This window comes from Callithrix jacchus, chromosome 4, assembly GCF_049354715.1.
Source record: "Callithrix jacchus isolate 240 chromosome 4, calJac240_pri, whole genome shotgun sequence".
NCBI lineage: Eukaryota > Metazoa > Chordata > Mammalia > Primates > Cebidae > Callithrix > Callithrix jacchus.
In genome coordinates, this window is record NC_133505.1 from 142,730,800 (window position 1) to 142,756,930 (window position 26,131).

At 38.2% G+C, this 26,131-nt stretch overlaps 1 protein-coding gene and 1 long non-coding RNA gene across 3 annotated transcripts in view; one reads left to right on the forward strand and one right to left on the reverse strand.

The window, feature by feature from the left end:
• The window catches only part of PDE7B (phosphodiesterase 7B), a 343,532-nt gene that overhangs the window by 91,193 nt on the left and 226,208 nt on the right, over nt 1–26,131 (forward strand). Inside the window, exon 2 of one of the 2 annotated variants that reach the window (XM_002747056.6) lies at nt 4,957–5,017. In XM_002747056.6, the coding sequence (XP_002747102.1) occupies nt 4,957–5,017 (61 nt within the window). Of the gene's footprint in view, nt 1–4,920; nt 5,018–26,131 lie in introns of those variants that run through there. The other variant, XM_078370131.1, reaches the window with a different exon arrangement.
• LOC118152992 (uncharacterized) overlaps nt 1–26,131 on the reverse strand; it is a 134,798-nt gene that overhangs the window by 22,654 nt on the left and 86,013 nt on the right. The window lies entirely within an intron of this gene.

Here is a 26,131-nt window from a genome sequence, read left to right on the forward strand (position 1 = left end):
ATTAAATAGATATATATGATTTACAACAAGATGCTTTGAGATATGTGTACACTGTGGAATGGCTAAATCAAGGTAATCAACATATGCCTTACCTCACATACCTAACATTTTGTGGTGAGAATACTTAATATCTATTCTCTTAGCAATTTTCAAATATACAATACATTATTGCTGTAGTCACCATGTCTTACAATAGATTTCTTGAACTTACTCCTCCTAAGTAAAATGTTGCTGCAACATTTGACCAATATCTCCCCGATCTCATCCTCTAACCTTTTCACCTCCCAAGCTCCTGGTAACTATTATTCTACTCTCTGCCTCTAAGAATTCAATATTTTTGGATTCAACATGGAAGTGAGATCATACAGTATTTGTCTTTCTGTACCTGACTTATTTCATTTAACATAATGTCCTTCAGATTCATCTATGTTATTACAAATAACAGGATTTCCTTCTTTATTCACAAGTGAATAATATTCCATTTTCTTCAGCCATTCAACCACTGATAGCACTTAGGTTGGCTCCATACCTTGGCTATTGCAAATAATAGATGCAATGTTTTATAGCATCCATCTTTCTCTTCCTGAATAAAAGTCCAATTTTAGATACAATGTAGAAAATTCTTAATAAAAATTAGCAACCAACTTGTGAAATATTCTGACTTTTAAAATTAGAAGAATTTCTTCATTTTCAATCCTAAAAACTAATATGATAATTAAAATAGAATTTTAATGGATGAGTTAAATGTATTTTTATTTTTGTATTGCAATCTTATCTACAATAATTTAAATTAGCACATTCTTCTTCATAGTGAAGTGAAAACTAAACTTGCAATGACATTATGTTGTAGATATTATCCTGTTTTACAGATAAGAAAGCAGATTTGCAAAACTAAATGCCCATGATAGTACAGTGACAGGAAGAGGCAGCAACAGGATTTGAATTTGGATCAGTCGGATCCAAAGCATGTGCTCTACTAGATGGCAATTCTTGCAAACAGACGGTAGTTAGTGGGTGAGAGAAGGGGATAAAAGTAAAGATAGTCTATTTGGTCAAGGCAATGAGCAGGTCAAAAGTAGCCAATATTTGAGAATCTAGGTATCTTGGTCAAGCATCTGGTAAGCTGTCAACATTTATTCTGTCATCACTGGAGAAGAGTATTCCTGAGTGAGTGGTACTGCCTGTGCCTCCATTTTCTACTCTGCTAAAAGAGTACAACTAGACTGTGAAAAGTAGATGCACATCATTTAGTGCAAGGCTTACCCCAGAGTGTGGGCTCACATGTTAGCAAGTCCACAAATATTTAGTCTACCTAATCCACAAAGATTTATGAAGGCCCTGGTATGAACAAGACACCAGGGTTACAATAATGAAGCATCTTAGGAACACTAACAGTGAACATGGTTTGACTCTTTATGGTCTATGAGGGCAATGGACATTACACATATTAATTCATATCCTATGTGCTATGGAAGGAGATCACGTGCCTTGATCTCTGTTTCTAGCAGAGATCCAGCCTCTCGGATGGGGACTTTAATAACTATGCCCTATTATTTGGAGGCAGTGTTGGCTGGGAGAGATGGGCGTGAACAAAGCAAGTTGGTCTCAATATTTCAGGCTCAGAAGACAAGACAAAGATAGAATCCCTTAGGAGAGATTGGATCCTGAGAATTAAGCAGAATCCTGGTGAGCAGCACCACAGGTACAAAGTCAGCATCACCTCAGCAGGGTGCTTGGATAGGGATTCCCAGCGAGCTTGACTAGAGCATGGAAGGAGGAGGGCTGCAGCACCAGAGAACCCAGCAGGGCACAAGATCTTCCCCTAGGGCAGATCCTGCAGTTCTCTGAAACTTAGACCTGTGGCTTAACCCAATTAATCTCATAAACTGGGTCATCACCCTGGGTTGCACAGCAAGCAGGAGCCTGGCAGCAAAAGCTGGATAAACACTGGCATCAATAAGAAAAAGCACTAGAAAGAAACTGGTTTCTTTCAAGCCTTGAGAACAATCAGATTCCCTTGGGTGTTGCTTTCAAATCTGTTACCATCATCAGGTAACTTTACAAAACAGGGCAATTTAAGAGCTAGTTAAAGGTGCCTCAGCAATCTTCCACACCCCCAGGGAGATGAAGACAAGGAAGAGGACCCCCTCATTATCATTGGAAGGGCCCCCACACCTGTTCTTACTGCTTAATGATGAGCCTGTCTGGTCAGTAAACCTGGGCAGGTCATGACTGTTAAGGAATGCATGCTTCACAGAGTTTCAAAAACTCTTCCTGGATTTGTTTATGGCCAGGAAAGAGAGCAAGACTCCAGCTCCTGTGCCCTCACTGACATCAATTTGCCTGTTAAGTGACACCTATAAGGCTGCCCTTGGGCTATTGTAGCAAAGAAGAGTTATGCAACCTCAACCCATCCACCTACTCCCCTAGAAGGCCCTGCAAGGAAAGAAGGAAAGCTCTTCCTTCACAGTACATGTACGGACTTTGTCCTTAGCAAATGGCAGGAGAGCACCCTAGGGTCCTGGAGTTATTTCCTTGTAGGACTCAAAATGTAAATTAATAGAGCTTCCTAGCACTTTGTTTTGCCAAGAAGTTTAAAATGTTTAGGAAACCTCTGATCTTTCATTTAAAAGTATTAACTCTTTCAGGTCAAAAAATATTACTTTAAAATGCAGGTAATGCAGAAAATGGATCCTAGTAATTTGAAGAGGTTTAATGCCTCCCAAGGAGGACAGGTACAGAGATGTATTGTACAAAGGGCCATTTTTATATTCAGAGTTGCAAATATGAGGACAATTCTTTCTTATTTCGAAATACTTGAAGGAAAACGTTAAGAGAATAATTTAAGGGACACATCATTATAGAAAAAGTTGATAGCCCGTGTGCCCTCCAACACTTCATTTCTCAGCATTTCTTCCCCTGCCCTAAATTTGATGCTTCATTATTCATTGCATGTTTTTTTGCTTTTTCTATAAGTTAATGTATCCATAAACAATATGTACTATTTTCAGATATTTTCAACATCATGAAATATGGACAGTTTTTTTTTCTTGGTTTATCATACTTTTACGGTTTTTGTTTTTTGTTTTGAGACAGAGTTTCACTCTGTTGCCAGGCTGGAGTGCAATGGCGCGATCTGGGCTCACTGCGACCTCCACTGCCTGGGTTCAAGTGATTCCCGCCTCAGCCTCCCAAGTTGCTGGGACTACAGGTGTGCCACCACACCCAGCTAATTTTTGTATTTTTAGTAGAGACGAGGTTTCACCATGTTGGCCAGGATGGTCTCTATCTCTTGACCTCTTGATCCACCTGCCTTGGCCTCCCAAAGTGTTGGGATTACAGGTGTGAGCCACCAACCCCAGCCTTATGTTTTAAATATTATATATGTCTTATATAATTTTCATGTTATATGTTTTATATTATTTGAATATTCCAGATTTTTTTTTTTTTTAGATGGAGTTTCGCTCTTGTTACCCAGGCTGGAGTGCAATGGCGCAATCTCAGCTCACCGCAACCTCTGCCTCCTGGGTTCAGGCAATTCTCCTGCCTCAGCCTCCTGAGTAGCTTGGATTACAGGCACGCGCCACCATGCCCAGCTAATTTTTTGTATTTTTAGTCGAGACGGGTTTCACCATGTTGACCAGGATGGTCTCAATCTCTTGACCTCGTGATCCACCCACCTCAGCCTCCCAAAGTGCTGGGATTACAGGCTTGAGCCACCACGCCCAGCCTATTCCAGATTTTTAATATTATATATTTCATATAGACATATTAAATATATTTTACAGCATATATAGCTCTAATTCTCTAATTTTAACTGTTGTATCATATTCCATTTATAAATAACACTTATTTTCTTATCTGTTTTGTACCGAGACATTAAAGTTGTATATGAAATTTCTCTAGCTATAAATCTAGAAGACAACTTTGCTATGTGTCATAGAGTATGAACATTTCATCTTTGCTGGATTTTGCAAAATTTTTTCTAAAGTGACTGTATCATTTTATACTCCAGCCCCCAGTTTGTGAATGTATCCATTTCTCTACAGCCTTGAAAACACTTGTTATTGCCAGACTTCTAAATTTTGTGAAATTGACAAGTTGAAAATAAACCTCATTTTATCTTTAATTTGCTTGCCTCTGATCACAGCTATCGTTGAATATGTTTTCTGTGTTTATTGACCATTCAGATTTTTCCTCTTCTATGAATTGCTTGCTCATGTCCTTTATCCATTTTTCTATTACATTATTTGTTATGTTCTCATTGATTTGAAAGATTTATGTATATATTCAAGTACTGACCATTTGTCAATATATTCATCATACAAATGTGGTATATTCTTAAATAACTGTATCTCTGGAATTTGCCTTGCACAAAAGTTTAACAAGCAAGTTAAAACTAAGATATAGATAAGCAAGTTGATATTTCCATGAGTCTATGAGTTCAGGAAAAGCATTATGCATGCCAGTTTTTCATTATTTCTCTACTTGTTTTTCCTTCCAGGCTCAGAGAGATAAAGTATAGGCCACATAGCTTTACTGTTGATAATATCTGTGCTTTGCAGAGTGGGTGGTGTGGAATACTAGGGGAGATGAATAAGGATCAACTTTGAGAATAATTAGCCTCAGATTATTGGGCCTAATAGATTGCATTCCTTCCACTGAAATAGAAACTGTTACAAACCAAATGCATTTCCAACTGTGACTTCTCATGGGAATGCACAGAATCAGCTCTATGTGAGGGCATAAAGCATTCAGAAACAATCTATTCCAACTTACCCCTCAAATGTTTTACTACCAGGCAAGTCTCTACTCATAACATAAGTCCCTAGACTCAGGTGACCAATGAAAACAAAAGTAGAATAATGTTATGGTAATGTCAGGTCACATGGACATATTGCCATGGGAATCTTGATATGAAATCTTAAAATAACCATGGCTATCTTTCTATTTCAGAGGTGTGGCGAAATCTTGTTTGAGAACCCCGATCAGAATGCCAAATGTGTTTGCATGCTGGGTAAGAAGGATTCTCCTTTTAAATATATTAAGCATGTTGATGTCATGTGGAGTTGTCATTGTTCTGTTCCCTTTTCGACTGTCTCTTGTTCCGTTTTGAAGAGGCTGATAGGTTCTTTTATGGGTTTATAGACAGCTATAACACATTTATATGTGTAACACTGGATAATGAAGAAAGGTTTTGATTTTCTTAATAGTCAGTCAAGAACCATGCTTCCAAGTCTTTCAAAAATTTTCTTGGATCTGCATGATGTAGAATTAACTGGTTTATATTCAGGCAGCTCTGATGAAAAGGTAAGAATCACTTTATAATTGCTAAAACAGAGATGGATGATAAGATCGATAAGTAAATTCTTAAGTTTTTACATTATGGCACAAAACCCTGACTTAGAATTCCTGGGAGAAACGTATATTTGAACTGCTAAAATCTGAAGTCAGCACAACTGTTATCCACACAGCGTTTGTAACAAAAAACAACATTGTAATGAATAATCATTTGTTCTTGTAGGACAATATCTCATTAATGCCTTTGACAAACTATTTTAATATATACTGTTAGTTAATGAAGTTGGTATTATTCTCCTCATTATATAGGTTAGAAACAATTACAGAGAATATAAATGATGCACTTAACCTCAGAGTGAGAAATGGTCCAAATCATGATATGAAAGTTTCTAAACTGCAGAATTTTAGGTCTAGTGTTTAGATCTTATTTAATCCACTAAACTATGTCATTATAGTAATAGATGTAATTCATTATAGTAATAGATGAAAACAGTAGCAAGGATATATAAAAATAATTCCTAAATTTTATTGTAATCAAAATTTTACCTTTGTGGATTCTAACCTTGAACTGTGTTTATAAGCAAAGAACGAAATTATTCATTTTAGCATTTTCCATTTACTCTGACCATTTAATATATTTACAGCCTAGACTATTGGTGAAAAGCAGACAATGGGATAAATAGAGGCAGGCAAGGATCTTGGTAATTTGTAATTCAAAATAATCATGCAGGAAATAATCAAAAGGGATACATGACATGACTTAAGAAACAAATGAAAACCAGACATCGTATTTTTCTAGGTTTCTAATCTTTCTTAAATTCTTTATAAATTTCTCTTTGCAGTTCTATGTTTTTATTTTAACTAAGATGGTGGCTATACAGTAATACATCCACTGGAAAATGAACATTTTACTAGAAGCACATGAACAAAAAATAGAGCATTGCATCCATACACCCATTTCAAATTCCTTCCCCTTGAAAGTGTGAAATCAAAATATCTCCAAAGTTCTAATATTTCAGGTGCTAGGTAGATGCAGAGATAGACAGATGATAGATAAACAGATTAGATAGATGATGTATAGATAGATAATTGATAGATTGATACATGATAGATGATTGATAGATTATGGAGAGAGCAATAGAGAGAGAGAGAGAGAGAGAGAGAGAGAGAGAGAGACAGATGGAAGCAGAAAAACAATCCTTTGTCAAGTCATGTGTCCCAATTTTGAATTTGGGAAACTCTTACCTCCACATCAAAACTATTCAACAATTAATTAACTCATTTAATTTTCCACAATAACAAGATAAGATTGGTGCTATTGTTATCTTCATTTTACAATAAGGAAATTGTGGCAAATGGTCTGATACTACAAGTACCTTATTACCACTGAATTATTATTTGACTGTAGCTTCTACCTGGTCTGGTAACTTGCATCAGTGTTTAACTTGTGATAATTTTAAGCACATGAATACATTATCTATTGTGACTGAATGTTTCTGTGTCCTGGATTCCATGTAAGTTACTTGATTAGTTTATAGCTAGAACGGCAAGAGACTATCTACTGCTCCCTATAGATTTGAATGCACTTGAAGTAAGATCAATATTATCTTTCCATCTCTTCCAGATTATATGGTATGGTTTATATAGCTGTCAGAAAGCAACCCTGCCCACCAAATGTGTCTCTAATGAATCTGCCAGATTGCACAAAATTCTAAAATTAGAAATGTATTTATATAAATCAGTTTTATGTTGCTACCAGTCATAATAATTACAGTTAATTGAGCACTTAATATGTGGCAGGTGAAACCCATCCTAAACACCTTACATAATTAGATCATTTATTCTAAGTCAATTAAGAGATGCCCTATCTTTCAAAATGTAGATATCTCTGTCAATGGAAGAGTTTTAATTAAGCTGCTGCTGGTTATTAACCTTATAGATTTCATTAGTTTGTTAGATTTCACTTTTCTTAGTGATGCAGAACTAAATAAGAAAAGGAACCATGAGAATGGAAATTTTTATTAGTTTCAGGACACATAGGAAGCACAAGTGTACATTTTACCTTTAAGTTAGACAGTAAATAATTATTGAGTGTTCACAGGTAATATTATGCCTAGTGAGCTTGAGTTGCTCACATAGTGAAAATTGTGCCCTTGAGGAGCTTATATTTAAGAAGGCTTAGATTTTTTTTTAAAGAGAATTGCTGCCACTTTTAATTCAGACACTTAAGAAGTCCTTCATTACGGATATCAGTACACATGGATCAACCTCACCATTAACATACATCCACCTGAAGCCCAAGGACTGCTACTTCACAGCAAAATGGTCCAAGATGATTAAAAAAAAAGTAAAGTTCAAAGATTTATTCACTTAAAACAAAAGAAATCAAGTTATGAGTACATAAGTCCCTAAAACTGAGACTACATCTTGTATTTCTTCAAGAAAGACCATCTATATAACACAAAAAGCACCTCTTCACCACTATCTAAGGTATTAGTTTGCTGCTGCCTTCAGAAGGAATCTGAGATACGGTTCTTATGATTTCCTAAAGCCTTTTTTGAGAAAACTTGATATGTCACACAACAAAGTATAAGGAGTCTCTGATATTGTGAAGGACTGTTGTGTTTCATACGTGCTGCCAACCATAAATGTAGTGATTATTTTTGCAGATACTTTTGTAACATTTTTATGAATAAATTAAAATTTCTAAATGAGAAAACCAAATACATGGGGCCACCCAATATTGAGATCCCTGGTGGGGGCCAACCTGAGACATCCTCATCTTTAACTGGTCAAGCTCTCAGTTCACTCCCCTTGAAACCTCCCTCTCTACCCACCCACAATCCAGGTTTGGGTGCCTGCTGGATCCTAGCTGTGCACTGGTTTTAGCACAGCTGAGGCAGAATATGGAGAAGGCTCACTAGCCAGGGACTCCATTTGCATTTCTTTCTCATCCACTGGCGAGTCCCCAGATCATTCTGAAAAGTACTGTTTTTATGCTTTGAGTGGTCTACCTCATGACTTCCATGGATAAACCATTCTTACTGAAAATCACGCTTCTGACTCATTCCGTTAAATGAGACATAAATGTAAAATTCACCTTGAGTTACTCTGAAGCCCCAAATTCAGTGCAGCTTTAAATGGAACCAAACTACTGTCATGTATAGGTCTTGCAGGGAATTATTTCTGGCTTCAGGAGAACAGCTCATGTTGAATATGAAGGTAAATACAGGTATACTGTAGAGCTAACTACACTAAGCCTTAACTGTTAATTCCTTAGAGTTGTTCATGGAGGGCCAACGTGGATGATCAAGTTAAACATCAAATTGTAATGAATGTTGCTTTCTTCTTTCCTTCAGGCTAAGGGCAATGTGTTTAGAGCTTCTGCCTCCCTGTTCTGCCCTCTCCACCTTCCTTTTTATAAATTTAGCTATAAGATTTTACTGAAGTTCCAATTGGCCTTGGAAGTTTACATAATTATGTCAATGGATACACAACTGTATAGCAAGACTTTTACTTTCTTCAGGTATCACGAACAGATACTAAAAAACAGAGAAAGTAAAAGAGACATTATCTCTCATTGTATAATTAATGCATGAAGTATGGCAAGTTACTAAAAAGAGTTTACTTTTTAAAAGCATAATGAAAACCGTTGGATAAAAAAAGCCAAGAGTATTTAAAGATATTATGTAAAATGATCAATGTTGATTCACTTCTCAGTTCATTTGTGAACCTTGCTCTGTGAAATGATAAATCATGGGAAAAGAAACTTTCAAAAGGAAATTCCTGATCAGATTTAGTGCTGCTTTCTGTTTCCTCCTTTCATTATTATTAGAGTGGGATTTTTTTCTAATTATAAGCCCTTAATTTTTAATTTGTGATATTTTCTTGGCTCAATTTCTTCATCCTCTTTATCAAGGTTTAACTCTTTCTCATTATAAATTTTCAGTGGCCCCATTTTTGTCTCATGTATGATTTCTTTCATGCTGTTAAGTGTCATGATGATTTGAATGTACAATAAGTGCTTTCTTACCTGCCATGACTTAAAAGGGAGTGTTCACATTAGTTTTCCAGTAGGAATTTGTTATAAATTATTTAAATGATTGCTAATCTTCAGAATAACAGAACACCAGAAAGTCAATATTTTGTTATACAATCAACATAGGCATAGAGGGACTTGCTTTGTAGCACTAGCTCTGAAAAATTAACTGTGTACTCATAGAATTTGCTTCATCTCTGTAGGATTTGATTCATAGTTTGCCTGCAAAGTGGAAATAAAGACATCTGTCCTTCGTAGCCCAGGGGTTTTTCTGGTGAGAGAATGAGATGTTCTATGAGGAGAAGCCTGTTATGATGTCCGCCCTAAATATTGTGTATGTTGATGCATAAGTGGTAATAATTGAAAATCTAAAAATTGATAATATATATATTATAATAAAAATAAATTATTTGCTGATGGCACCAATGGTGTTTAGAAAAGCAATTGAAAAGCTAAAACATTACATAAATGTGAGGACAATTTTTTTAAATATTAAATATGTTCTTCAAAATTGTGTGGTGCTTTCAGGGTAGAATGAGACCTTCATCTAATTTTTATTAATCGGGTACGCATTGAGCACCAACAAGGTCATGGTGCTTAGCATTGGGAATCCAAAGTCCAGTGGGGCGTATAGTTTGGCTTTAGAGAGTTTATCCTTCAACAAGAGATTCAGGTCCTAAAGCCGAATGTATGCAACACCAACTCGACTGATAAGTGCTACAGAAGAAATAAAGATAAAATATATAGGGACTTCAAAAAATGGAGAGAGTGCATATAGCAGGGATGTGAAGACTCATGTATCTAGATATGAAAGTTGAGAAAGTGGCAGCACTCTAGGTGGTTGCAAGATCACTCTCAAAAGCCCTGAGATGAACTGGGGAGTGTTTCTGGGAAAGTGCTTCAGACCATGAGGTAGATGAAAGAATAAATTGAGAAGATGGTGCTGTAGGACCAACTCAGGATTGCAGCTCCCAGTGAATCTGCAGATGGTAAGTGGATGCCACATTTCCAGACAGATCTTTATTGCCCACAGACCAGGAGATTCTCAGGTGTAGGAGCTGCACGGGCCACCAGTGTGGCTGTTTGGGCCGGCATGGCTGTTTGGGCCGGGGCTGCAGTGCAGTGGCACTCCGTAAAAAATACACTGGTTTGGTTGCCCTGTTAAACTGGCAATTGGAGATTTCAGAAGGCAGATTAGCACATTCATCTGATTAAATGGGACTTAAACAGAAAGCCAGGCCAGGAGATTCCTGGGCAGCAACGTGATTCCAGCAAGCTCAGTGGGTTGCCACACAGGAAATCACACAGATCCTGGCGCCCTTTTAGCAGGCGACTGGAACACCTGGGAGAGAGTCAACCATTCAACTTAAAAAAAAAAAAGGGCTCTGAGGCAGGGAGCCAGGTGATCAGGCTCGGCGGGTCCCACCCCCACAAAAACAAACAAAACAGTAATTGGAAACGCTTGGGGTTGAGAGTTTCATGGCAAGCACAACTGAACCCAGATGGTGCAGCTCGGAGGGGGAGGGGCGTCCACCATTACCAAGGCACTCGACCCCTACGGAGGTACACTGCCATTGCTGATGCAGCCTGCCGTGACCGAGGCAACCCACCATAAGAGAGAGAGTGCGACACTACAGAGGCAGGCCATCATCACCACAGCAGCTCTAACCACACTGATATAAACAGGACTACAGGGAATTACACACGGCAGTGGGGTGGAGCCCACCAAAACAGGGTGGAGCCCATGGCAACAGGGCGGAGCCCAGGGCAACTCAGCATAGCCACTACAGTCAAGCAGTGATTAGATTGCCTCCTTGCTGGGCAGGACAGTGCAACAGATACTCGTAAATAAAGCACTAACTCCCTGGGACAGAGCACCTGAGGAAAAAAAGGGGCTTTATGAGTTCTGCTGCAGCAGACTTAAACATACCTGCCTAACAGCCCTGAATGAACAATGGATCTCACAGCTCAGCACTTGAGCTCCTATAAAGTACAGACCGTCTCCTCAAGCAGCTCCCTGACCCCCATATATCCAAAGAGTCACCTCACAAAGGACTGATCAGACTGACATTTTATGGGCATCATTCAGGGACAAAGATAGCAGAAGAAGAAATGGGTAGCAACCCTCATGGTTCCACAGCTGCTACAGGTGTACCCCGGGCAAGCAGGGCCTGGAGTGGACCTCAGCAGTCCTACAGCAGAGGGGCCAGACTGTTAGAAGGAAAACCAAGTAACAGAAATACTTCATCATCAACAATCTGGGTGTCCACTCAGAGACCCAATCAAAAAGTCAGCAACTACACAGACGGCAGGTGGATAAATCCACAAAGATGGGAAGAAACCAGCGCAAAAAGGAGGAAAACACCCAAAACCAGAACACCTCGCCTCCTACAAGGGACCAAAATTCCTCACCAGCAAGGGAACAAAGCTGAATGGAGAATGAGTGTAATAAAATGATGGAATCAGACTTCAGAAGGTGGGTAATGAGAAACTTCTGTGAGCTAAAAGAACACGTTCTAACTCAATGCAAAGAAACTAAGAACCTTGAAAAAAGATTTGAGGAAATGATAACAAGAATGAACAACTTAGAGAGGAATATGAGTGAATTGAAGGAGCTGAAAAACACAACACGAGAAATTTGTGAATCATGCACAAGTTTCAGCAGCCAAATAGACCAAGCAGAAGAAAGGATATCAGAAGTCGAAGATCAACTCACTGAAATAAAACGAGAAGGCAAGATTAGAGAAAAAAAGCGCAAAAAGGAATGAACAAAGTCTCCAAGAAATGTGTGACTATGTGAAGAGACCTAATCTACATTTGATAGGTGTACCTGAATGAGACGAAGAGAATGAATCCAAGCTGGAAAATACTCTTCGGGATATTATCCAGGAAAATTTCCCCAACCTAGCAAGGCAGGCCAATATTCAAGTTTAGGAAATACAGAGAACACCACAAAGATATTCCGCAAGAAGAGCAACCCCAAGGCACATAATTGTCAGATTCACCAGGGTTGAAATAAAGGAGAAAATGCTAAGGGCAGCCAAAGAGAAAGATCGGGTCACCCACAAAGGGAAGCCCATCAGACTCACAGATCTCTTGCAAAAACCCTACAAGACAGAAGAGAGTGAAAGCCAATATTCAACATCCTTAAAGAAAAGAAATTTCAACCCAAAATTTCATATCCAGCCAAACTGAGCTTCATAAGTGAAGGAAAAATAAAATTATTTGTGAACAAGCAAGTACTCAGATTTTGTCACCACCAGGCCTGCTTTACAAGAGCTCCTGAAAGAAGCACTACACATAGAAAGGAATAACCAGTAGCAGCCATTCCAAAAACATACCAAATGGTAAAGAGCATCAACAAAATGAAGAATCTGCATCAACTAATGGGCAAAATAGTCAGCTAGCATCAAAATGGCAGTATCAAATTCACACATAACAATATTAACCCTAAATGTAAATGGACTAAATGGACCAATCAAAAGACACAGACTGGCAAATTGGATAAAAAGCCAAATCCCATCGGTGTGCTGTATCCAGGAAACTCATCTCACATGCAAGGACACACAAAGGCTCAAAATAAAGGGATGCAGGAAGATTTACCAAGCAAATGGAGAGCAAAAAACAGCAGGAGTTGCAATTCTCATCTCTGATAAAATAGACTTTAAACCAACAAAGATCAAAAGAGACAAAGAAGGACATTACATAACGGTAAAATGATTGATACAACAAGAAGAGCTAACGATCCTAAATATATATGGACCCAATACAGGAGCACCCCAATATATAAGGCAAGTTCTTAATGACTTACAAAGAGACTTAGACTCCCACACAATAATAGTGGGAGACTTTAACACTCCACTGTCAATACTAGACAGATCAACCAGACAAAAAATTAACAAGGATATCCAGGACTTGAACTCAGACCTGGAACAAGCAAACTGATAGACATTTACAGAACTCTCCACCCCAAATCCACAGAATATATATTCTTCTCAGCATTACATCACACCTACTCTAAAATTGACCACGTAATTGGAAGTAAATCACTCCTCAGCAAATGCAAAAGAACCGAAATCATAACAAATAGTCTCTCAGACCATAGTGCAATCAAGTTAGAACTCAGAATTCAGAAACTAACTCAGAACTGCACAGCTTCATGGAAACTGAACAACTGGCTCTTGAATGTTGACTGGATAAACAATGAAATGAAGGCAGAAATAAAGAAGTTCTTCGAAACCAACGAGAACAAAGACACAACATACCAGAATCTCTGGGACACATTTAAAGCAGTCTCTAGAGGAAAATATATAGCAATAAGTGCCCACATGAGAAGAGTGGAGAGATCCAAAATGGACACCCTATCATCAAAATTGAAAGACCTGGAGGAGCAAGACCAAAAAAAACTCAAAACCTAGCAGAAGACAAGAAATAACTAAGATCAGAGCGGAACTGAAGGAGATAGAGACACGGAAAACCCTTCAAAAAATCAATAAATCCAGGGACTGGTTTTCGAAAAGATCAACAAAATAGAGAGACCACTAGCCAGATTAATTTTAAAAAAAAGAGAGAATAACCAAATAGATGCAATAAAAAATGATAAAGGGGAAATCACCACAGACCCCACAGAAATTCAAACCATCATCAGAGAATATTACAAACAACTCTATGCACATAAACTAGTAAACCTGGAAGAAATGGATAAATTCCTGGACACTTGTGTCCTCCCAAGCCTAAACCAGGTGGAAGTCAAACTCTGAATAGACCATTAACAAGGTCTGAAGTTGAGGCAGCAATAAAGAGCCTACCACACTAAAAAAGCCCAGGTCCAGATGGGTTCACAGCCAAATTCTACCAGACACACAAAGAGGAACTGTTACCATTCCTTCTGAAACTATTCCAAATAATCCAAAAAGAGGGAATCCTTCCCAAATTATTTTATGAGACCAACATCATCCTGATACCAAAACCTGGCAGAGACTGAACAAGAAAAGAAAACTTCAGGCCAATATCCATGATGAACATAGATGCAAAAATCTTCAATAAAATACTGGCAAGCCGATTGCAACAGCACATCAAAAAGCTTATCCACCATGATCAAGTAGGATTCATCCCAGGGATGCAAGGCTGGTTCAACATACACAAGTCTATAAACGTAATTCACCACCTAAACAGAACCAAAGACAAAAACCACATGATTATCTCAATTGACACAGAGAAGGCCTTTGACAAAATTCAACAGCCCTTTATGCTAAAAACCCTCAATAAACTCGGTATTGATGGAACATATCTTAAAATAATAAAAGCTATATATGACAAACCAACAGCCAATATAATACTGAATGGGCAAAAACTGGAAGCATTCCCTTTGAAATCTGACACTAGACAAAGATGCCCTCTCTCACCACTTCTATTCAGTATAGTACTGGAAGTTCTAGCCAGAGCAATCAGGCAAGAAAAAGAAATAAAGCGTATTCAAATAGGAAAGGAGGAAGCCAAATTGTCTCTATTTGCAGATGACATGATAGTATACCTAGAAGATCCCATCATCTCAGCCCAAAAACTCCTGAAACTGATAAGCAACTTCAGCAAAGTCTCAGGATATAAAATCAATGTGCAAAAATCACAAGCATTCCTATACACCAATAACAGACTTAAAGAGAGCCAAATCAAGAATGAACTGCCTTCACAATTGCTACAAAGAGAATAAAATACCAGGAATACAACTAACAAGGAACATAAGGGACCTCTTCAAGGAGAACTACAAACCGCTGCTCAACGAAATAAGAGAGGACACAAACAGATGGAGAAACATTCCATGTTCATGGTTAGGAAGAATCAATATCATGAAAAGGACCATACTGCCCAAAGTAATTTACAGACTCAATGCTATCTCCATCAAGCTACCATTGACTTTCTTCACAGAACTGGAAAAATCCGCCTTGAACTTCATATGGAACCAAAAGAGAGCCCGCATAGCCAAGTCAATTCTAAGCAAAAAGAACACAGCAGGAGGCATCACACTGCAGGACTTCAAACTATACTACAAGGCTACAGTAATCAAAACAGCATGGTACTGGTACCAAAACAGAGATATGGACCAAGGGAACAGAACAGAGGCATTGGAGGCAACACAACATATCTACAACCATACAATCTTTGATAAACCTGACAAAAACAAGCAATGGGGAAAGGATTCCCTGTTTAATAAATGGTGTTGGGAAAACTGGCTAGCCATGTGCAGAAAGCAGAAACTGGACCCCTTCCTGACACCTTACACTAAAATTAACTCCAGATGGATTAAAGATTAAACATAAGAACTGGCACCATAAAAACCCTAGAAGGAAATCTAGGCAAAACCATTCAGGACATAGGAGTAGGCAAGAACTTCATGACCAAAACACCAAAAGCATTGGCAACAAAAGCCAAAATAGACAAATGGGACCTAATGAAACGCCACAGCTTCTGCACGGCAAAAGAAACAGTCATTTGAGTGAATCAGCAGCCAACAGAATGGGAAAAAATTTTTGCAGTTTACCCATCTGACAAAGGGCTGATATCCAGAATTTACAAAGAAGTGAATCAGATTTACAAGAAAAAAAACAAGCCCATTCAAAAATGGGCAAAGGATATGAACAGACACTTTACAAAAGAAGACATACATGAGGCCAACAAACATATGAAAAAATGTTCATCATCACTGGTCATTAAAGAGATGCAAATCAAAACCACATTGAGATACCATCTCACACCAGTTAGAATGGCGATCATTAAAAAATCTGGAGACAACAGATGCTGGAGAGGATGTGGAGAAATAGGAACACTTTTACACTGTTGGTGGGAGTGTAAATTAGTTCAACCATTGTGGAAGACAGTGTCGCGATTCCTCAAGGACCTAGAAATAGAAATTCCATTTGACCCAGTAATCGCACTACTGGGTATATATCCAAAGGATTATAAATTGTTCTACTATAGGGACACATGCACACGAATGTTCATTGCAGCACTGTTTACAATAGCAAAGACCTGGAACCAACCCAAATGCCTATCGATGATAGACTGGACTGGAAAAATGTGGTACATATACACCATGGAATATTATGCAGCAATCAAAAACGATGAGTTTGTGTCGTTTGTAAGGACATGGATGAATCTGGAGAACATCATTCTCAGCAATCTGACACAAGAACAGAAAATGAAATACAACATATTCTCACTCATAGGTGGGTGATGAACAATGAGAACACATGGACACAGGGAGGGGAGCACTACACACTGGGGTCTATTGGGGGGAATAGGGAAGGGACAGTGAGGGGGGAGCTGGGGAGGGATAGCATGGGGAGAAATGCCAGATGTGGGTGAAGGGGAGGAAGACAGCAAATCACACTGCCTCATGTGTACCTATGCAACTATCTTTCATGTTCTGCACATGTACCCCAAAACCTAAAATGCAATAAATAAATAAATAAAAGGATAAATTGAAAAGAAATTTGGGACATGATTATAGAGAGCTTGACTGTCATCATTGGCCCTAAAAAGGACACAACAAAAGCCAGATGGATTTTACCAGATAAAAGAGAGTTCTGGTCTCTTATTTCATTAGAGAGTCTTTTCAGTTTAGTTACAGAGTATCAGAGAATAGTCTATAAACTCCCATGGACTGGGTAGTATTAAGTAAAGCCATTCATCAGCTACTTGTGAAATTAAATAATTTTAACCCAATGCGTATATAACCCAATCTATATCTGGCGACCTGAATTCTGGTTTGATTTTTTTTAAATACATGCTAATTCTGTTTTTTTCTCCTCATATCAAATGTCATAGTATTTTGTTAAGAAACAAGACAATATTTTCATCTGTGACAGTAGAGAAAATTGATATTTTTCACTTTTTGGGAACTTTGTTAGCTAATAAAGTTGGGAGTTATTTTATATTTATATTTTGCCCTTATCACTGGACTCAGCTTGTGGTTTTTGCATGTGGACACTTATGAGACATATAAATTGTTTCTTAAAAATTAATACACAATCTGTTTTAAGGCATAAAAAAAAAAGATTTGGTATCAAAGTGGGCCACTGTGGTGTTGTAGAAAGAATAAGGCATTGAAAGACCTGGTACCAGCTAATAACTGTGGGAGCAGAGACATGTCATTTAGGGATTGTAGACCTGTTTATTCTTCTCTAAAATTGAATAACAAACAATAATGACAGTATTATTGTCTAACTGATTAGGTCTGTTGAGGATTACATGACAATAATTATTAAAACATTGAGTGAACTTGTAGAAGTACTATAAATATAAGTATTGTTTTTATTAATACTAATACTCAATTTTTTCTAAGTCCTTGCACTTCATTTTGTATTTGTAATATATGCAAATTGAAAGTATTATAGATTTTGAATATTAAATGATATCAGTTTGGTTCAAAGTGAACAGATATTTTCTAGTGCATGTTGGCAATTTAGTAATAAGCATATTATGCTCATAGGTTATGAAAGAAAGATTATTGTAAAGATTATTTTGCATGCACTTGACTTTACAAGTAAAGACTATGTTGAAAGACAAGTTTTCAAATTGCTTGATTGTGATCTATTAAGGTTAGAATGCCTCAGGAATTTGAGTTAATTTTAACTTACACTTTCAAAGCTCTTCATTCCTGTCGCTTGGATTCATCAGTTCACTTTCTCTGTATCTATGCACAGACAACAAAATCACTAAATGATATTTTCTTACTCTGCCCAAAGAGGGTAAACTGAACCTGGATATTTCCAAGGGAGGATGGTGGGAGCATCATTCCCCAGCATTCACCCAAGGCCCTGTCTTGTTTTATTTTTCATTGCTCTTACCACTAAAGGACATAGTTTCTATTTGTCCATGGCTGCCCCCAGCCTTGCCCTGCAACACACCCACACATGCAGAATGTGATTATCACAGAAGTAAGGACTCCGTTTCATTCGCTGTTGAATATCCAGCATCTGGCACATCTAGCTGTCCACCCTCTCAGAGGAACTCACTATTTACTGAATGGATACAAACTGATGTGTTTGTGAGAACAGCAGAGTCATCTGGACTGCCTCTCTCAAGTGTGTCAAAGATGGGTTGACCTAGTATTTAAAACCCTCTGTTAACAGCCAAGACCACAGGTCAGCTCCTATATGAACTAACTGGTGGCTTCCCAAGCACCAGTTAGTTACTCCGGGTTACTAGATAAAAAAGAGTAGTTCTCTGCAAATAGGCAATCAAAGCTATCCTAAGAAGGAGATTAGCAGGTATTCACTGAGTGCCGCTGTATGCTGAACCCTCTGTTGGAGTACTCTGAAAGTTGATATAATAATGAGCAAGGTAGAATCTCTATTGCCACAGAGTATATTCTTGGGCAGATGGAGCATTGTGCTGAGAAAACAGGAAGAGGCCCATTATTTTGTCTTCTCATGTTTATGGAAATATATAGAAAATTATTTCACCCTGAGGTTTATGATTTAAAAGGCATTCTACATTATCCTACTGCCTTTTAAATTTTTATATACATAAGAAAAGCAAGTTTCCTAGCTTGAAGGTTGCCTTCCGTGGAAGGTTGCCGCATTTCCACAGCGACAGAACACCTCATTGTTGAATGTAGCTGGAAGCCAGGGCTCAGATGAGAGCTAGCTGCAAAGTAACAACACAAGCAAGGTCCAAACTATCAGAACTGAAGTTGTCAAGCCCAAAAGTGACAGAAGGGTCAGTCTTATATTGGATTAGCTTCATTTTCTGTCTGAAGGTAGAAAAAGGAAATTCAATGAGACCCATCAGCCTTACACAAAGCTACACTTCAGAAAACGTGTTCAATCAACAAACACTTTATAGATATACATTGTGTCCCAGAGTAGGGATGCAAAGACATTGAAATTCTGGCTTCTGTCCTCAGCAAGCTCCCAATCTAGTGACACAGGGAAAACCACACAATGACAACATACCATGATAAACCACAATTGGGAGGGCCCAAGTCTTATGGGAGGAGGAAGGGTAGAGTGGTGTCAGGAAAGGCCTTGCGCCAGACATGGTGAGGAGCTGAGTGTTAAAGAGAAGCTCCAGACAGCCCTGGAGGTTGCAGTGTGGACAAACCAGTGGGAAAGGTGTTGGTATTTCTAAGAGCAACAGGAGCCGGCAGCTGAACATGACCAATTAAAAACTGTTAAGAAGGTCTTTATGCCTGGAAAATAGAATAAGAGGAATGAAATAAGACAATTGAGTGTGGAGAGGGAGGCAGCAGAGATGATGAAGAGCCTCGTAACAGGACAAATAACCACTGAAGGATGTTTAAGCAGAGGAGCTACAGGGTGAGATGCGCACTTCAGACAGATCATCTAGTTAGAGTAGAGAAGGCACAGGAGGCGGACAAGGCTGGAGAGAGACTAGTTTAGGGAACAGCAGTATCTATCAGGTGAGAAATGATGCGTCCAACCTGAACCGACACAGTGTCAGGGAGGACAGAAGGCACCAAATACAGGAAGCTTTTCAAGAGCGTGGCAGAGCTCTACAATGGGTCGAGTATACAAAATGTTATTACACAGATAGAGGTACTGCCCTCTCCTGCAAAGGAGAGTCCGAGAGAATTGAGTTTGCATGGGGTTAGGGTGGTGGGGAGAGGTTACATTTTAGACACAGTAAATTTGAGGTGCCCAAGGAACTCTCCAGCGCAGCACAGCTCAGAAGAGGGACATAAGAGCCACAACATAAGAGAAAGGAGATCACCCAGGGAAAGCTGAGGAGTGAGATGAGGCTGCGCTTTGGAATGCCCAGAAGCATCCCCCAAAGGGCTGGGAAGGTTCAAAAGGAGCCTATAGAAGTCTAAATAGGTAGGAGATTAACAAAGAACATACAGAATGATAAAGGAAAATCAGAGAAAGGTATTTTAGCCATGTTAGCCAAGAGGGGAGGGGAGGGGGGAGGAGAAGAGAGAGAGAGAAAGAGGGTCAGAGGAAGGGAGGGAGGGAGGGAGGAGTCTGAAAAAGGGCAGGGGATATGACAGATATGACGGTATCTCTCAAAGTCTGCAGTCAGTAAGGGCATCTAAGGAAAGGAAGGATTGGAGAATGTTTTCACGGTGAGAGGAGAGAAGTACTCCTTTAAGTTGTATGAAGAGAAAGGGAGTAGTTGTGAGCCTGAAACCTGCAATTGTGAGAAGATGGTCCCCATGGGTGAGGAAGCATGGAGATGGAGACAGGCGTGCCTGGGTGCAGCCAGGCAGAGCTGGGAGAGTTTCCATCTGATGATTTCCCGTCTTTTTAAGAAAAAAATACCAAGTTCTGATGAGCTTAAGGAGAGGAGCAAGTGAATGCAAGCATACAGAACTAGGTTAATTCAAACTAATGTTACAGGAAAATTTTTAAAAATGAATAGAGGTGTTTAAAAAAAAAGTAAAGCAGTTTAGAGGACTCAGCTGAGTTAGACACTGTAAATATCAGGGCCTATTCTTTAAAAAATACAGAAAATACAAACTATGTGTTCTCAGTACTCCTTTCAGAAGAGTAACTGCTCCATGCTCATAAAGACCCTTCCCTTTATTCTCCTTAGATGCTTCCCCATCCTATTCCTATGACCAGCCAAGGTAACCTGCAAGGGGATGCCCTTACCCCAATGCACACATCCCTCCGCTTGGTACTGTACATGTGAAGTTGCTTCTCCATTTCCCCATTGAGCCTGCATGTTCCAGGGAAAAGGTCTCTGATCTAATTTTCTATCCCTAGCACCCAGTGTTGGCCTGGAATTCCAAGAAAACAAAAAATAATTCCTGATGAAGATAGAAGAAATGTGTAAGTTTACAAATTCAGCCCTAACATTCTCCCACCACCCATGGTGCCTCTAGAAGGTTATATTTTGGCCTGTCTTGGCCTAAAAGAGGATGCCTCTACATCTACCTCCCACTTTGTGAAGGAGACCAAAGGTGCTAAGCCATTTGAGCTTTGAGAGTACCAGTGTCCCCTGAGCTGGGCCCACCCCTGTCCAATCACATCAAAACTGCCTCTTCTCGCTGGGAACAGTTGCTCATGCCTGTAATCCCAGCACTTTGGGAGGCTGAGGTGGGCGGATCACGTAAGTTTAGGAGTTCGAGACCAGCCTGGCCAATGTGGCGAAACCCCATCTCTACTAAAATACAAAAAACTAGCCAGATGTGGTGGTGCGAACCTGTAATCTCAGCTACTTGGGAGGTTGAGGCATAAGAATTGCTTGAGCCCAGGAGGCAGAGGTTACAGTGAGCTGAGATTGAGCCACTGCACTACAGCCTGGGTGACAGATTAAGACTCTGTCTCAATAAAAGTTAAAAGAACTGCCTGTTCCTCCTCATCCTCTTCACTTCTGGTTCATTTTCCCCTCCCACAAATTTGATTCAAAAGCTTCTTGCTTTCAAGATAAGTCTACCTAGTAATCTTTGCATACATCAAGCTGTACTCTTTATAATGTTCCAGAGACGATGTCACTTTTAGTTTTGACTCCAAAAGAATCCTAGGCTTTTTATTGGAAGGAGTATAGATTATAGTTATATTTCATTGTAAATTCATATTTTAAACAAATTATTGATTTAGGTTTGTGAGATCTCAATCTGCCAATCTCAAACCACCTACCGTAGCAACTATCAATATGAGGTTTTCTTTATAGATTATAAACATTCACAAAATATAGGAATTTTCTGAATGAGACAAATTATGTGTATTACAAAAGATGCACAAGAACAAATTTTGAAGTGCAAAAAAAAAATACTTGTTCTCATTATATCAGTTGCTGTCTTTGAACTGTAGCATTTCTTTGACATATCTAATTCCAAAAGATATTTTGTTTCCTTACCAGGAGATCCATTCCAAACAAGTCACTAACTGATGGTATAGAAAGCTCATTTTTCATAAACTCAACATTTTCCCCTCTGACTGAATAATGCCTGTTTGCAACTTTTGTGAGCCTGCATTAACGCTATCAATATTACTAATTATTTCTTACTATAAAAACCTTTGTAATCCCAGCACTTTGGGAGGCCAAGGCGGGTGGATCACAAGGTCAGGAGTTCCAGACCAGCCTGGCCAATATGGTGAAACTAAAAATTTCATCTCTACTAAAAATTTAAAAAAAAAAAAAACTAGCTGGGCGTGGTGGCATATGTGTAGTCCCAGCTACTTGGGAGGCTGAGGCAGGAGAATTGCTTGAACCCAGGAGGCAGAGGTTGCAGTGAGGCAAGATTGCACCACCATACTCCAGCCTGGGCAATAGAGGGAGACTCCGTCTCAAAAAATGCAAAACAAAACAAAACCCTTAAAGGCAAATCTAAGGATATTTATAGATGAAAAGCCAAGGAGTAGAATGTTTTTGCCTACTTCAAGGTAGTCAACCACATGAGTCTAATGCATTTGATTTGTAGTCAACATTTTAAAAATTTTCTGACTTATAATTTAATGAGATAGTTAACATGAAATCTTGCACTTTGCCATTTTAGCTTTACCTAAATTCTAGATTCTGAGAGCACTAGTTCTATGTGACATAATAGAAAATATGAAGACTTCATTCTAAAAGAGGACCTGACATTCTGAAGCATAAGAAAATAGTGCCAGAAATGCTAATAGGATATAGCATTCCATGAAGCTGGGGAATATCACTATCCTCACTCTTTCAGTGATAATCATATACTACAATTCTGACAGTTTTGGAATATGAATAGCAAATATAAGAAAGGAGTTACTATGTCAAGCTGCTTTCTAAAATTTATATTGAAATGTAAATTTCAGGAAAAGGCATTTCAATATTTTATCTTCTTTTAGAAAATCAAGTATTTAAAAAAGCAATTGAACATCTTGAAAGTATATATTGCACTCAAAAATACATTTTCCTTGTTTCTAAGGAAAAAAATAACATCACTTTCCTGAATTACTGCATTGTTTATAGAATGGGTTTGCTGATAATTAATTACATCAGGCAGTCCACAGAAAGGTAACTTATTTCACTCTTTGTGTCAGGAAAAATCTTCCCTCATGAATCATGTTTACAAGATGGTAGACTATTGAAATGCCAAGAGAACTCTGGGTAACAGTATATGTATGACTATGATCATGTTTTGTATAAGTTAACAGACATTTGGAATATCACAGAGTCTTTTTTAAAAAAAAAAAAAAAAGTTTTTCTTTTTGGAGACAGGGTCTCACTTTGTTACTCAGGCTGAAGTGTAGTGGTGTGATCATAGCTCACTGCCTCCTGGAATTCCCGGGCTTAAGCAATCCTCTCACCTGAGCCTCCCAAGTACCTGGGACTACACGTGCCATACCTGGCTAATTTTTAAATTTTTTGTACAGATGGAGTTTCACCATCTTGCCCAGGTTGGTCTCTAACTCCTGGACTCAAGCGATCCTCTTACCTCGACCTTCACAACAGATTCTTAAGCAAATCTCTGAATATCTGAAGGGGCTTAGTTCTTTCAAATGCTGCTTTCATAGGACTTAAAGGAGTTCAAGTAAGAGGGAGATGATAACTTCTTCTCCCAGACTGGTGGTCTACTTTCTAGGATTCTAGAAATTCAAGGTCTCTGACATGTGACCATACAAACCTGTGTAAATTTTAGACCATAACACATAAATAAAAGATTTTTTCCCCTGTACCAGTTGTACTGTTGAAAATGGAGAAGTATTTGACTAGAAACAAAACATGACTGTACATATTTATTTTGTTTACTTTCCCAAGGAAAACTTTCTTAGAAGATGTCTCAAATGTTAGCATCTTTAAGAGAGAAAATTTGCAATTGCTGTATATAACATTAGTAAATATGAACCAACAATGTTCATACACATATCTAATATTACATTTATCTGTAACCTGATATTTCTCAACAACTGAAATGATAGTTTATACACTCATTGGCACCCCTAATTCTCCTGCTATTCATTTATTTAGCTATTGGTTTATTTTGATAAGAAGTGGGGTTTTTAACTTTTTAATTGAAATATTGCTTAAATTCTGAGAAATATCTAGTTTTTAAGTGCAGCTCAATGAATTTTTACAAAGTTAACATATCAGTGCAAAACTACATGAATCAGTATGGATAGTTTCCCTCATACCTCCTCCTAGACATTACCTCCCAAAGATTCCATTCTGATGCACTGATTTCTATCACCATTCCCTAATTTTGAAATTTATATAGATGAAATTAGAGAGTATGTTCTTTGTCCTGTCTGCCTTCTTTCACTCAACACTGTCTATGAGATTTGTGCATGCTGTTGCATATAACTGTAGTTCATTCTCACTTGTTTATTTCTTTTGCTGTAGAACAGAAATCAGCAGGTTTAGCTCATGGGCTAAACCTGACCTGTCGCCTGTGTGATTAGAACACAGCCATGTCCATTCATTTACATATTGCCTATGGCTGTTTTCATGCTGCAAAATGGTAGAGTTTAGTCATGATAGAGACTATCTGGTCCCCAATACTTAATGTATTTTCTATGTGTCCCTTCACAGAAAGAGATTGCTGATTACCACTAATATTCTTGTATATATCTTTGTTTGCACAAAATTACATGCATTATTTTAATTATCTACATACAACTGCAAATTGCAATTGTTGGGTCATAGACTGAGAGAGAGAGAGAGAGTGAGTGTGTGTGTGTGTGTGTGTGTGTGTGTGTGTGTGTTAGTTTAGCTTTAATTGATTCTGCCAAAAAGTTTTCCAGAGTGACTATACCAATTTATCCTCCTAACCGCTGTGTACGAAAGTCCCACAAATAATTTAACACTCAATGATTACCTTAAGTAGAAGTTAGGCAAATGCATAATTCATCATTTGACTCAATAAAAACATTTTATGTAATAGCCTATAATGATGATCATGATTATCATTTAAGTCAACAAATCATCAGGTTGATGATGGTAGTAATAAAACAAGTACATGTTATTTGTTGATTACAGTGAGCATTAAAGAGTTGACGTTTGTTGCAGAAACTGAATTAAGTTACTCTTTGTTGAACACTTGAAAATAAATGTCCCACAAATGATCCTAATAAGTGCTTACTCACCCATGAGGGAACTATAAACAAAACCCTGGTTGATAAATAAAAACTGTTTTCTGTTGACCTAATTAATTTCCAGTTTCTCTTTCTCAACAAAATATACAATTAACTATATGTTACAGATCTAAAATTATAACATGAAAAGTTAAGGGAGGGAGGGCTGAATAGGAGGAACACAGAAGACATTTAGGACAGTTAAAATATTTGGTATGATACTGTAATGGTAGATACATTTGTCCATAGAATATGCAACATCAAGAGTTAATCATGATGTAAACTGTAGACTTGGGATGATAATGATGTGTCAGTGAAGGTTCATTGGTTATAACAAATGGACCGCTCTGATGAGGGAAAGCTTGTGATGTGTGCTGTGGGGGGTATATGGGAGATTTCTTTACCTTCCTCTCAGTTTTGCTCTTAAAAAAGCAAAGACTTAAAAGACTTTAAAAATGATAGCTAAGGCATCATGTTTGGAAAAATCAGAGTCTAGACCCTTACTATGAAATCATATGGCCTAGTCTTTCTAAACGTAACCCTCACATGTTATTTTCATGGACTTTATACATACTTGCTCTAAGAATGAAACTGCAAAGTGTTTTCAATTTGCCCTTTTTATCAGTTTCTCTCAGTGTTGGGTATGTGCAGGGGTGGATAAGAGGGCACCTTTAGCTAATATCAAAATTGAGTTGAATGAGAGAATTACAATTTTCCAAGAAAAAAATTTCAAGAAGTATTTTTGCTCCCAGGTGGTAAAATCATGCATATTTTTTAT